Consider the following 14,216-nt stretch of genomic DNA (forward strand, 5'->3'; position numbering starts at 1 on the left):
CAGGCAGGTCCAGGACCCAGAGAGTAACCTCCAGTCGAAACACAGGGATCCAAGGAAGGGAGGGTAAACATCAGATCAAAACAGAACTAGAATCTAGAACTCAAGGCATCATTCTACAGTGGGGGGAAGGGAGGGGGAAATGGGAAGTTAGGGAGATATTCCACAAAGGACTCTGGTATGTAGGCAGTAACCAGGAATGCCCTCCAAACCAGAGTATGGCGACACAATTGTGTATCTCTTCAGGACAACTTGCAAATTATTTCTCAGATTCCCAACCACGTAGTTTTACATCTTGGTTCCCTATACACTTCTTCACCAATATATCTAGTTTTGTGCCTTTCAATTCTACCCAGTTTTGTACCTGACTTCCTATTAACAGCAGACTGTGGCAAACTCTTGACAATTCAATGTTTGCTGTATTTTCTAAACCAAAATCAAAGCACATAGTCTATATATTTACGGATCAAGTGAACAGAATGTTTCAAATTAGGGTTGTCTCACAATATCAAGGGTGCTGATTTGCTGTATGTATATCATTTCCTTAGAAAGCTGTTTTGCAGTTCCCAAATAGACTATTACCATCACCTCTGCAGTCCACAAACAGCTCAGCCATACCCTGGGCTGAAAAGCTTCCCACTTAATCAAAAACTGCCACTCAGAGTAAAATTCCAAGACCCAAAAGTCTTTTTTGTTTGTTTGTTAAATTATTTTTGTGGTTTTAAATTTTGTTAAATAATTTTAATTTTTAAAATGGGTAGTACATCAGGACTGTTCAAAAGTCAGACTATTTAAAATGGAGTACACAGCAAGTCCACCCCCCGTCCTACTCCTTCTGGAACCAAGTTGAGCTCTTTATGCCGGAGGAAATCAGATTTATTCTGGATCCTCACTGAGATATTTTATACAACTACAAGCAAACACAAACTATACTTAAAAAAAAAACCCAACTTTAAGGTTTTTCTGGTTATAAAGCTGCATATATCTTCCAACGTTTTTCGCCATTATAAATCATACCGCAATGGTCACCTCGGTTAATGATATCTGGGTTCCAATTTTCATTTCTTTAAACCAGAATCCTATAAAGAGAATTTGTACGTTCTTTTAAAAATTCGCCATACCTCTAAGAGGCGCATCTTATCACGCTATTATTAGCTACTCACCACTACAGAGAGTTGAATTTGTGGCAGAGACCTGAGTTTGAATCTTGGGTCGACCACTAAAATATGCTTCACCGGTTTCGTAAAATAACTTCACGCTCTTTTCGCTGTGCAGAATATGGAATACCCATCGTGCATTTTTACCGCCAATGTTTGAAACAGGGCGAGAGAACCGGATGTAAAATAGGGGAAGGAAGAAAATCTTCTTTCTTTCCTAAGGTAAAGGAGGCTCTGGATCCTGGAGCCTTTAGTTCTGCAGGTACTAGAAACTCATTGCCTCTGAAATGGGTGTGCATCTTGAGATAAAAACAGGATAGTATTCAGTTATGTTTAATCTATATCCATCCCTACTCCCCTCTCTCCCTAGCAATACCAGGCCCAGAGTGGGCACACTGCACGTGTCGTACAACTCCTACAAGATTGCAACTGGGTTGCAACTGGTCACGTTCTGAGCTAGTGCGCCTCCTTCTGTCCGGCTGGAGAAAAGTCTAGATAAACTGGACTACATTTCCCGGCGTGCTTTCAGAGCGAGACTTCCGGCTGTACAGGAAGGAAATTGACCAACACGTGAGGCCTTCAGTTAGAGGCAGCTGCGGACAGAATTGGAACGTCCTGCTTTAGTGTGATCATGTTTCTCCAGTATTACCTCAACGAGCAAGGAGAGCGAGTCTACACGCTGAAGGTGAGAAGGGTAAACGGGCTGGATGTCAGCTTAGCGATGCATGTCATTGGAAGGAGCGGTCGGGAGAAGACAGTGAGTTGCCTAGCTGCTTGGGCGGGGGCGGGGGAGGGGGCGGGACTAGAAACTCCAGAAGCCGCGCGTGGTATTAATTAATGGAAGCAGAAATGCGTGGCTTCTAGATCTTACCGTCGCGTCTCCTGTTTTCATGTTTGCCGTTTTTGCGCGGCCCCTGATGTTGAAGCTCAAACTCCAATGCGTTGGCCACCTGATGCGAAGAGCTGACTCATTTGAAAAGAGCCTGATGCTGGGAAAGATTGAGGGCGGGAGGAGAAGGGGAAGACAGGATGAGATGGTTCATCACCGACTCCATGGACATGGGTTTGGGTAAACTCCGGCAGCTGGTGATGGACAGGGAGGCCTGGCGTACTGCGGTTCATGGGGTCGCAAAAAGTCGGACACGACTGAGCGACTGAACTGAACTCCCCATCCCAGCCTCCATCTCCCTTTTGAGGCCAGGGATTGCGTTTTCCCACCATTCCAGTGCTGAGATTATGTTCTTTCCTCCTCGAGCAGAAGCTTGATCCTATGGGACAACAGACGTGCTCGGCCCACCCTGCTCGATTCTCCCCAGACGACAAATACTCTCGACACCGAATCACCATCAAGAAACGCTTCAAGGTGCTCATGACCCAGCAGCCGCGCCCCGTCCTCTGAGGATGTCTTAACATTTCATGTGTCTTCTGCTGCCTGCCAGCACCCAAGAGACTTTCTGCAGCCAGGCTCTTCAGTCTGTGAGCCTGGAAGTTTGCTCCGACCCTTGCCCCTCGAGTCCGGTCTCATCTTTGCCTTCGATCATGCTTGTTGTGAAGCAGTCATGGTAGCATCCCCGTCCAAGGGAGATATCTGAATATTTTCGTACTTTGAATCACTGCCAGGTTATTAAAATGATTTCAAAGAGCTGTTATTTTGTATGTTGTGGGAAGAAAGGAGTGGTTTAAAAAAAAAAAAAAACGAGGGAAACGAGAGGGAAGGGTACCCCAGGGATACAAGACCACTTGGAAGAGAAACTTAGGCGACTGCTGTAGCAGTCGTGCTGTGCTGTGAGTCATAGCAGGGTGCTAGGGTAGGGGAAGAAAGCTTGAGAAAGACATGTGCAACTGTTAGCATTAAGTAAGAAATACCCATGTTGTCAGTTAAGTAATTTTTTGTCCCTTGAAATGAAATTTCACTCAAAATGGAAGAGTTGCTTGAAAAATAATAGCAGCTATATGGGAGGAGGAAGATGTTGAATTGGAAGCCAGAAAATGAGTATTCACCCCTCTATAACTCTGAAGAAGTCAACCTGTTTAGTTCCGTTTTTCTCATCATTCCTAAGTACTCTTCCACCTCTAAAATTGATAGAGTTCAGTGATAGATCTTAATTCATCCAACCATTGTGAATAGGAATGTCTTTATGCATTTTTACTGCTCCTCTGGAAATATCTTGGAGGGTTTTCTTTTAATCCTGGAAGATTTCTTAGGCCATGAGCTTCTATCATGGGGCAACCATAAATTTGTAATCCAGTTTCTTCATAGCATAGGGATGATGAGGCAAAATACAGGCATTCAAGAAATGATTGCTCCTTCCTCTCCTTAAGTCAGTTGGGTACTTCCTGAACTTCTTATTTGTGGCTTTTGACATTGAATTGAATGTTTGCCTAGTGCCACTGTAACGTACATCAGCCCAAATTTGATTTATCAAGACTGGCCCTGGAAAGGGGTAAATATGTTTCTCATTGATGCTGATATCTGACTGTCCCAGCAGAAAAGAATAGTTGACTGTTGAGAGAAAAAAGAAAAATCTAAAGACTTGGGTCATACGTAGTTAATAAAAGACATGATTTCCAGTTCTATTACTTATGAGAATGGTGAGATGGGATACTTATTTTCTGTCAAGCAATTTTTGGTTTCTTAGCCTCTTCACTTATGGCTCTTAGTATTAAAGAGATTGTAAAAACTTGTCCTGTCCTATTAGAGGTTAATGTTTGAAGAAAGGCTAGAAATTCTGCAAATGACTAGGGAAAAAGGTTCTGCTAAGGAAGTGTTTAAAGAACTAACTTCAGGGGAATTCTTGGTGGTTAGGACTCCCAGCTTCCGCTGCCCCTGGGGTGGCAAGCTGCTGCATGGGGTGGCTAAAAAAATAAGCAAATCCTATCTTTTTGTTTTTAATGCAGACTGTGATTCTGTCTTTAAAAGCTACACTGACCCCCCAAAAAAGGATTAGCATTTTTGATACCACCTACTGTGTAGACTAAGGAATATTCAAATTGGTGTGTATATAGCGAAGATTTTTTTCTTAAGAGATCTCCTAGGTATCTGAGATGTTCTCAGAAATGGGAAACTCTTTAGTATAAAGTGAATGAAAATACACTGTGGAATGAAACAAAATTCAATGTTGTAGAAATCTAGGAATTTTTTTTTTTTTTTTTTTTTTAAGTAAGGGGAATGTCTGTAAGACTGAACAGCAAGCCTGCCTAAAAAGAAAACTGATCAGGGAGCTAAATTTCTTGCTTCTGCAAGAAAACTGTAAGCCCGAATCAGTATCACAGGCTTTATAAAGAATCAAGCTTTGAGGAGATTTACATTTTAAATAGGAATCTAGTTTACATTTTGTTACCTGTAGCTTTTAAACCAGACTGTGGACTTTGTGTCATGTAATAAAAGATTTCCTGGCTCAGGTCTTCAATACTGTTCTCATCTGTTATTAAAGATGATGTTAAACATTTCTACTTGTGCTGAGCAAGGACCAGGCAAAGTCAGGCCCCAGGTTGTTGACTTTAAATGACTTTTGATAAACAAGACCCTACATATAGTACAGGGAACTATATTCAGTATCCTGTGATAAACCATAATGGAAAAAAATATTTTTTAAAATATGTGTATGACTGAGTCACTTTGCTGTATAGCAAAGATTGCACATTGTAAATGAACTATATGTCAATAAATAAAGTTAGGAAAAATTAAAATTAAGAAAAAGTCTTGATCACAGCTCTAGGAAATAACTTGCAAACAAAACATTGATGAGTCAAATTTATTGAACACCTATTCACGCATTAAATAAACATGCTAGGGAAAATATGGTGGCAGTAGCAGAGAAAACACTGGCGTCAAGAGACAGTATCTCAATGTCATCTTCATGTCTAAAAGATGGCTTTTTTAACGGAGCTTTCAGTCTGAGGTAAAACACAAAATTGTATATATGTAACGTGTACAATATGAATATTTGATAGGTGTATACCTGTAGAAACCAGCATTTTTTCCGAAAGACTGCAAATAGAAAATGTAGCACACATTATGTATAAATTTGAGCATACAATTCTTTGGGATATACCACTACATAAAAACTCCAATGAGGGTCATATCCAATATATAGCATATATTTTGGAGGTATATGATGGTGTGAGATTTGTGATTTTTAAAGAAATTATGAATGGTTTTTTGAGGATGTTCTTATTCAGTAGAGATGGTTTTTGCGGTTCTGAGAGTATGGCGTACCCACTGCTCCCTGAAGTCCTTCCACTTCTAGAGTTAGTGCAAGACAGCAGGACCTAGAAGGAAAAGCATTTGTTTTTCCAAATACACGCAGCTGAGGCCCCCACACACCCAACTACAATTTCCGTCGTGCTCCGGGCCTCCCACACTGGGGCCCAACCCGTGCCGCAACCTGAGCGAGCGCATGCGCGCAGCCCTCTCGGCCACCTCGCGGGCTGCAGAGACTGGGCGGGGCTTTCAGACGCTCGTGGGGACGGTGCCGCCCTCCGACCGCTCCCCTAGGCTTCTCTTCGGACCGTTAACCTCGAATGAGCAACGAGCGGGGAGGAAAGGGCGGGGCTGCGGCGGCGCGGGCCCAGCCCGCCGGGCCCGGGGCCGGGGGCGGCGAGGTCACGTAACTGCATCTCTGGCGTCTGGCCAAGGAGGGGGCGCCCTCCCTGGCAGCTCCAGCCGTCCTGCGCGCGCCGTGGCTCGGAAACAGTTACCGGCTCATAAACAACAGCTGCGCGCGCACCCGCATCAGCTGGCGCCGAGATCCCGCACCTGCGACCTCCTCCTACTCACATCCTCGCTGCTCTCTCCGGCTCAGCCAGGGCCAGCCTGAGGCCGCCTCCTCTTCAGTTAGAACCCGAAGGAAGAACAGCGAGGGCTGACCTTGCGCCGGGGCTCTGGTAGGGGAGAGAGCTGCTTCGGCAAAGGGGTGGCTCGTCCTGTCACGCGCAAGAGAAACCGAGTGAGCCAGTCGGAGGCTCGATGGACTGACTAGCAGCGACCTGCCTCGACCCTGAGCTGCAGTCCGCGGAGTCTCGATCAGCTAGCCGCCTCCTCCCAGATCCTAGGGACCTTTCTGCCAGAAGAGCGGGCGGGCCAGCCCCGCAGGCCTCTTGAAGGCAGAAATCCGCTCTGCCCCTGCAGCCTCCTCTGCTCACCCTTCTCTCATTCTCCTCCAGCCGGAGTGTGCGATTATTTTTCCCGTTATGCGTGCGCACCTCTCCCACCAGACCCAAGTGGATTATCGGCCTCAGAAACATCGGGTGGCTCTACACACACCTCCTCCCAGCCAGACCTGTGGGGTATTCACCTGATACACAACAGGTGGCCGGGTATACATCGTTTCGCAAGCTGATCTATGCTGTATTCGTCTGATAAGGGTGGGCTTGTGCTCACTTTGCTCAACTAACCGTGGGACATTTACAGATAAAAAAAGGACTAACTACCTCGGCCTAAACCTTAGGGTCGAGGCAAGAAAGGCTTCGTCACCTGCTTTTCTGACAATGGCCCTGAGCCCACATCCCTGGACCAGAGGAGATAACTAGGTATCTCTTCATTCTGAAGAAACGAAGTTACACGAGATTGGCATCGTTTTGTCTTTTTTTTTTTTTTTTGAATATTTTTCAACTGTTGGTAGTGCACCTTTTAGGACAGCTTGAATTCTTGAATAGGAGGATTCTTATATGTAGTGGCTTTTCGTGTGGTGTAAATCAAGGTAACTGAAGGTTGTTTTTCGTGTTTTTAGTTATCTTTTCTGTTTTTGCAATCAGAAATAGCTCGCAAAGGAGGAAGGGTTTTGCAGGGTTTTTCTTTTTTCCTTGTCTTTATAAAGGAAGAGAAAAATAAAAATGCATCCTCCAGAAACCACCACAAAGATGGCTTCAGTTCGGTTCATGGTGACACCAACAAAGATCGATGACATTCCAGGTTTATCAGACACCAGTCCGGACCTCAGCTCTCGATCCAGTTCCCGAGTAAGATTTAGCTCCCGCGAAAGTGTGCCCGAAACCAGCCGTAGTGAGCCTATGAGTGAGATGTCTGGAGCCACCACTTCCTTGGCAACGGTTGCACTGGATCCAGCCAGTGACCGGACATCTAACCCCCAGGATGTTACTGAGGGTGAGTAGAAACATAGATAACAAAATATTTCCGTTACTGACCTGTTTGTCCAGGATGAAAATATACCGAGAGATCACGTTTCCATTATAGAATAATCATTAGGAACCAAGGAACCTCTTTTTGAGATGTTTAGGAACCCTTTGGGATAATGGTTTGCATAGCCAATCTCTGCAGTAGTAACTTGGTGTGTTTGGAGGTATATGGCAAGAAGGAAAGTGGTTGTGTTTTGACTTCCTCGTTTTCTGTCTCAAACTTGAAATGTATCTTTTGGTTAAGGATGAGTATCAAAGAATTTAATCATTTTCAGGAAGGAGAATCCTAAATGGTAAAATTTAGTGGAGAGTTGGCTTTGGGGGTCTATGACAATTTGCTTTTAAGGTCAGTTATGTGGAGTAGTTATTGATCATATCTTAGTTATTGGGTTTCCTAAAGAGACTTCAGATATTGTATCACAAAATTCTTTTTAAAAATTTATGTTTTTACAGAGGCAGTTGTTCCAGTAGCTAAGCTCAGTCAGGGTGAGGGTGGGTAGAGCTGAGTGGGCTGCCTTGTCCAGTGGAGAATTCTAAAGAGGCTTTTAGGGCCTGATTCCACATAAATTTTTTTTTGTTTCATTTTGAACTTTAGATGGCATGTACTGAGTATGAAGTCTTTGTAGTCAGGAACAGCGCATGAGCCACTTTTGACTTGTATTGACCAATGCAGACCTTTAGCTTCCTAAAGCAATTTATGTCAACAGGCTTGGAGGTTTCCATTGCATTTAGTGAGAAAGAGATGATGAAATAAAACAGGTCATAACATTTTTTGGACTAAAGTAGAAAAATTTGAGAAATACCGTACTGCTTTATATATTTAGTTTTATGCTGTGTTCTAACATAGATCTCTCTGGTAATGAAAATTCTCTTAAGAATTTTAAAAGCCCTTAAAATGATATTCTACCCACATTTGAAAACTATCTTCAGCCACTGACTTGCTATTTTCCGGTGTCAGGAAATATTGTTCCTTCTAATCTACAGAGCGCAGGAAACCAAAATGCTTTTAGTTCCTTATTTCTGTTTAGTGTGTTTTAATGTAAGGAGACAAGGTATATTTGCTAGTTTATAGTCCTTGACTAATTTTTTTTTTTTATGAAGACCTTACAGGTCAATTCCTGGACTTAACAATTTTCACCTTCATGACAGAGTTTATGTTATATACCACGGTATTAAAATTACATTATGGAAATAAAATAATCATTTTCTCTTCTTCCACATTCTAAATTATAGTTTTAGTTTTTACCCTTTATACTGTATTTAGGTTGTAAAAATACCAGGTAAAGACTATAACAGTGCTAATTTTTTAAATGTTGTAATTGTCATTTGTTGTTCTTCAGTCGCAAAGTCCTGTCTGACTCTTTTGTGACCCCACGGCCTGTAGCCCACTAGGCTCCTCTGTCCGTGGGATTTCCCAGGCAAGAATACTAGAGTCGCTTCTCTTTTCCTTCTCCAGGGGATCTGCCTGACCCAGGGATCAAACTCAAGTCTACTGTTTGGCAGGCGGCTTCTTTATCACTGAGCCACCTGGAAAGCCTGTAATTGTTATTAGGTAACAGGTTCTATTCCTGGGTCCGGAAGATCCTCTGGAGTAGGAAATGGCAACCTACTCCAGTATTCTTGCCTGAGAAATCCCCTGGACAGAGGAGCCTGACAGGCTTCAGGTCATGGGGTTGCAAAAGAGTTGGACATGACTGAGCACACATACACAATTTATAGTTGAGTGTTGATAGGTTTGCAAGTTAGGTATCATAGAATTGTATTTTTGTTGTTTCTAAAAGTAGACATATCAGTAATGTATTAACCTTGCAGAGACAGGATCCTTATCTGGGCTGCTCTTCTGATCTATAAGCCGTTCTTTAAGATCTACAGTGGTATCACTTTACACCATAAGGGTAAAACCATAAGGGTAAAACTGAGACTTGTCTAGGTGAAATCTATCTCGTTTAGGTGGGTACTGAAGTTAAAGCTTGGTCCTCTATCTAACATATTCCTTAATGTTTAGTTTCTGGTACTAGGTGAAAGGGAAATTAACAGTCCAGCCATTAGATCACACTTTTTCCTAGAGTATTCTTGGGAAATGAGTTTCCTACTTTCCTAGTGACCTGTTTTTTCTTACTTATCTTTTAGACAAATTCTTGTGATGGCAATCATCCTGTGATATATTTCCCACACTATAGGAGGGAACTGGTTAGAAATATGCTTCTTTTACCTTTGGTCTTGTAATATGCAGATGCCATTATTAGACTTAGATGTTGTGGCTCAGCTGGTAAGGAATCCACCTGCAATGCGGGAGTCCTGGGTTTGATCCCTGGGTTGGGAAGATCCCCTGGAGAAGGGAAAGGCTCTAATATTCTGGCCTGGAGATTTCCATGGACTGTATAGTTCATGGGTTGCAAAGAGTCAACGGAGTGACTTTCACTTTCACTTTCAAACTTCAAAGAATGCTCTTGTCAAGAAAATCAAGGACATGTGTTAATCTACATTTGTCTCTGGGCTGGATTTAATAAAGGAAAACAAACTACTTCCTTGACTCTATCCATATGCTCATAAGATATTTCAGAATTGTTTCTTGTTTTACCACTTGAAAGTGAAAGTAAAGTTGCTCAGTCGTGTCCGACTCTTTGCGACCCCGTGGACTGTAGCCCACCAGGCTCCTCTGTCCATGGGTTTCTCCAGGCAAGAGTACTGGAGTGGGTTGCCATTTCCTTCTCCAGGGGATCTTCCCGACCCAGGGATCAAACCCAGGTCTCTCACATTGCAGGCAGACGCTTTAACCTCTGAGCCACCAGGGAAGCCCTGTTTTACCACTTAGAATTGTATTGTTATTATTATTTTGGTCTTTTTTATATCCTTTAGTGATTACAACATTGGTATGATTCTCTCTTTTCTCCACAGTTCCCTTGCCTCCCACATTTCTTCCTACCTTCAGTTTATTATCTTGTCATATACCTTTATTAACATTACATTACACAACCAAGGAGGGGTGACGCACGAAGTTTTAAATATTTATGTCTATATTTTAATTTTTTTCTACTGTTGGCCTCTTGAGTAGTAATTATCTTTCTGCTATCAAAGTATTTATAGTTCTCTTTCATTTTGTCACTGTCCCATTAGAATTTCTGGGACTGTCAAGCTGGTAAATAAAATCAACAATCTTAGCACTATACTTGCTGGTGCATGAGGAATGCTTTAAATGTACAGAAGGAACTTTTGAGAGTGGACGTCTCCAGAGTTATGAAAACAGAGTGGGGAGAAGGAATTTCCCTTTAAACAATTCAGTAAGGCATATACAATGTTTTATATTGAGAGTGTATCACTTTTATTCTTTACATAAGAAATTCTACCTTTAAAAAAATCATTTCTTTTTTCCTTTGGGTTGTGCTGGCTCTTCATTCTGCTCTGAGGGCTTTCTGTGCCGCGAGTGGGGACTCCTCTTCATTGTGGAGTATGGACTTCTCGCTGCAGTGACTTCTCTTGTTGCGGAGCACAGGCTCCAGGCATGAGAGCTTCAGTAGTTGTGGCCCATGGGCTTTAGTTGCCCGTGGCATGTGCAGTCTTCTTGGACCAAGGATCAAACCCATGTCCCCTGCATTAGCAGGCAGATTCTTATCCACTGTACCACTAGGGAAATCTGAGAGTGTATCACTTTTAATTTAAAAAAATTTTAGTAGCCATAGCATATCAGTTAGGGAACTTTCAGATGATCAAGAATCAAATTCTCATCAAACCCCATTTTAATAAATGAGGAAACTAAGGGTTACAGAGATGGTTATTTGTAGATTCTGAGTGGCAGAGCCGAGAGTGAAGTGCAGGCCTCCTGACCTCTCTGTCCGTGGCTTTCCGTTTGCCTCTGCCACAATGAACATTTTTTATGTTGGTCTCATAACTATTTGGTTAACTTAAATGATTGCTAAAATAATAATGCCAGGATAGAGCAGAGAACATATTTTTATATGTCTTGTACAGGCTCTAATAACATTTCAACCTTTTCCAATTCAATAAATGCTCCTGGGGGCTCCATGTAGGAGGCACTCCAGTAGAAATTATAGGTCAAACCCCATTCTGCTGAATACTCAGGTAAAATATAGGTTCCGCCTTTGGAGAGCTCATAGAAATAGTGGTGAAAATGACAAGAATGCTTGCACCAGTGTTTACTGAGCAATTATTATGGACTAGACTTGTTCTGGGTGTGAAGGATGCCAGACTGAGAAAAAGAATCCCATTACTGTTCTAAGGAAAGTTATGCTCTAATAGAGAAAGCAAACAAAATTTTGTATAAATTAAAATGCTGTATGATAAATGTAGAAGGAGAAGTGCACATCAAAATACAAAAGAGAAAAATAAAGTAAATTTTAGAATAATACAGTAGAAAAATACAGTAAAGGAAAATGATGAACTGAGAGACTGGAGGACTTGACGGGTAAAATGGTAGTGAAAGATGTAGAAGGGTTAAAGGCTGTGATCAGATGTTTGAAAGCTGGGCTTGATGTGTTCAGAGGTGGAGCAGTTCCAGTGTGGTCCTAGTGTACAGCCTTGGGGGTGGGTTTCTGAGGTGGAATAAAAACAAAAGCCAGTTGAGTTAGGAAGCTCTAAGTGTACTTTGAGGCTGGCTGTCACCAAACTTTTATTGACAGTTGTTAGCTGCTAGAGAGGTGAGAGTAATTTAGATAAGCCCCTCCTTCGTGGGGTCACCTCTCTGACACCTTGTCTCATTCAGCCTCAAATACAGATAGATCAGATCTTTAAGTCCCTACATCTCTTACACAGACTACTTCTATAGTACCTATTTCAGTTAGGCTGTAAAGTTCTTAAGGACAGGGACACCAAATTGTCTTTGTATCTTCAGAGCATAACGTTGTCAATTTTTTAAAAATGCACAGCCTAAGAGTTGAGAATTATATTTTATTTGGCAGACTTACTGAGGGCTTCAACCCAAAGATAGCCTCTCAATAAGCCCTGAGGGACTGTTATAAAGGAGGAGGATATGGAGGAACCAGGATACATAGGAGTTTTTGCCAAAAAACCAAATAGTTGAAACATCAAAAGATTACTGCTTGTTAAGGAAAACTAGACATCTCAAGTTAACAAATTTAGTGCTTTTCTATATATGAGAAGATGCAAAACTCTGGGCTTATTGAAATCATTCCTTTGAGATGCACCTTAGCTGTCTGGGGCCAGTATCCTGGTTTTCTCCATTTTGAATCCCCTCAAGGTGCACCATTGGGGGTGACTGCAATGACTGACGTCTTGATGGCCTCAACAGCCGTTGTTCACTGATACAGCAGGCAACATTCTTTGTCCATCATATTTAAAAGCTCTTCAGCCAGAGTTGGGGACCATAGCTCAAAAGGAAAGAGGGATTAATGTAATATACATGTGAAGAATTTTCCTACTATAGGTGGGCTTCAAAGGGTAAGTAGACATTCACCAAGTGGATAAGGCCTGGCAGTCTTTTCCTTAAATGCTGATAGGTCTTAACAAATATTTATCTGCACTTGGCACCATTACATCACACATGGACATTAAGCCCACTCTACTGACCCACCAATTCTGTGTTATTAGTAATCATACCAGTCTCTCGAGCTGTGGTTAAATAATGTTTGACTAAGAATCAGAATAAAATTGGAAAGCTATCTTTTTTTTCTCTCATAAAACACGTTTCAAAGTACCAAGCACTTTTTTTATGCTTTTGAAAAAAAGTCTAGTTTTTTGCACCAAACAAAACTAAGTGAATTACATTGTAGGTGACAATTATAGGTGACTATTAACTTTCTTTTAAATATACCTTTCATATTATATGATTATTGAATACTGTCCTTCACTTTGACACACTAATAAAGAGCTGTAACTAACAGTGTATAAGGTAGTAAAGGGGATAGTTTTGTAAAACCATGTGGGTTTGGTACCTTCTTAGTTTTCCTAATAGCATCCTCTGGTAGGTTTTTTTTTTCCCCAAGCTCAATTCGCACCCCCCATTTTTTTAAAAGACAAATTATCACTTGTGTGAAACATTTTGGTTATAGACCAAGTCTCAATACTGCACAGTTAGTGGTTAAATTGTATAATGTATTATCAATATTTTATACTGCAAGTAGCAATCAGCTAAATCCAGAGTGTGGCAAATTTTATTGAATAATTAGAATTTTCAACAAATAAGTGAATGGGGTGAAAGAGGAGTTGATGGAAAGGGGGAAAGGCTGTTTCAGATAAAAAGAATATCAACCAAATACGTGTGGACTTTTTTTGGATCCCGATGTGAGACATTACTTTGCCGACTAAGGTCCGTCTAGTCAAGGCTATGGTTTTTCCAGTAGTCATGTATGGATGTGAGAGTTGGACTGTGAAGAAGGCTGAGCACCGAAGAATTGATGCTTTTGAACTGTGGTGTTGGAGAAGACTCTTGAGAGTCCCTTGGACTGCAAGGAGATCCAACCAGTCCATTCTGAAGGAGATCAGCCCTGGGATTTCTTTGGAAAGAGTGATGCTAAAGCTGAAACTCCAGTACTTTGGCCACCTTATGCGAAGAGTTGACTCATTGGAAAAGACTCTGATGCTGGGAGGGATTGGGGGCAGGAGGAGAAGGGGACGACCGAGGATGAGATGGCTGGATGGCATCATTGACTCGATGGACGCGAGTGTGAGTGAACTCTGGGAATTGGTGATGGACAGGGAGGCCTGACGTGCTGTGATTCATGGGATCGCAAAGAGTTGGACACAACTGAGGGACTGAACTGAACTGATGTGAACCAACAACTGTAAAAAGGCTTGAGAAAATCAGGGAAACGTGACCATGCGCTTAATATTAAACAACATGAAGGAATTATTGTGAGTTTTCTCAGGCGTATTTATGCACTGTGGTAATGTAAAGCCCTGATCTATAGAGGTACATATTGACATACTAACAGGTGAAATGAAGTGTAC

At 42.0% G+C, this 14,216-nt stretch overlaps 2 protein-coding genes across 3 annotated transcripts in view; both read left to right on the forward strand.

Annotated features, from left to right (window-relative positions):
- The first annotated feature begins 1,688 nt into the window (after nucleotides 1-1,688).
- NOP10 (NOP10 ribonucleoprotein) lies at nucleotides 1,689-4,564 on the forward strand. The gene is made up of 2 exons (XM_069595966.1): nucleotides 1,689-1,839; nucleotides 2,413-4,564. Exons 1-2 carry the CDS (start codon nucleotides 1,786-1,788, stop codon nucleotides 2,551-2,553), a joined length of 195 nt encoding a protein of 64 aa, XP_069452067.1. The 5' UTR covers nucleotides 1,689-1,785; the 3' UTR covers nucleotides 2,554-4,564.
- A 101-nt stretch (nucleotides 4,565-4,665) lies between these two features.
- The window catches only part of SLC12A6 (solute carrier family 12 member 6), a 92,297-nt gene continuing 82,746 nt past the window's right edge, over nucleotides 4,666-14,216 (forward strand). Inside the window, exons 1-2 of one of the 2 annotated variants that reach the window (XM_069595960.1) lie at nucleotides 5,652-6,856; nucleotides 6,974-7,260. In XM_069595960.1, the coding sequence (XP_069452061.1) occupies nucleotides 6,990-7,260 (271 nt within the window). In that variant the 5' untranslated portion in view covers nucleotides 5,652-6,856; nucleotides 6,974-6,989. Of the gene's footprint in view, nucleotides 7,261-14,216 lie in introns of both variants that reach the window. The other variant, XM_069595961.1, reaches the window with a different exon arrangement.

This window comes from Ovis canadensis, chromosome 7 (genome assembly GCF_042477335.2).
Source record: "Ovis canadensis isolate MfBH-ARS-UI-01 breed Bighorn chromosome 7, ARS-UI_OviCan_v2, whole genome shotgun sequence".
Taxonomy (NCBI): domain Eukaryota; kingdom Metazoa; phylum Chordata; class Mammalia; order Artiodactyla; family Bovidae; genus Ovis; species Ovis canadensis.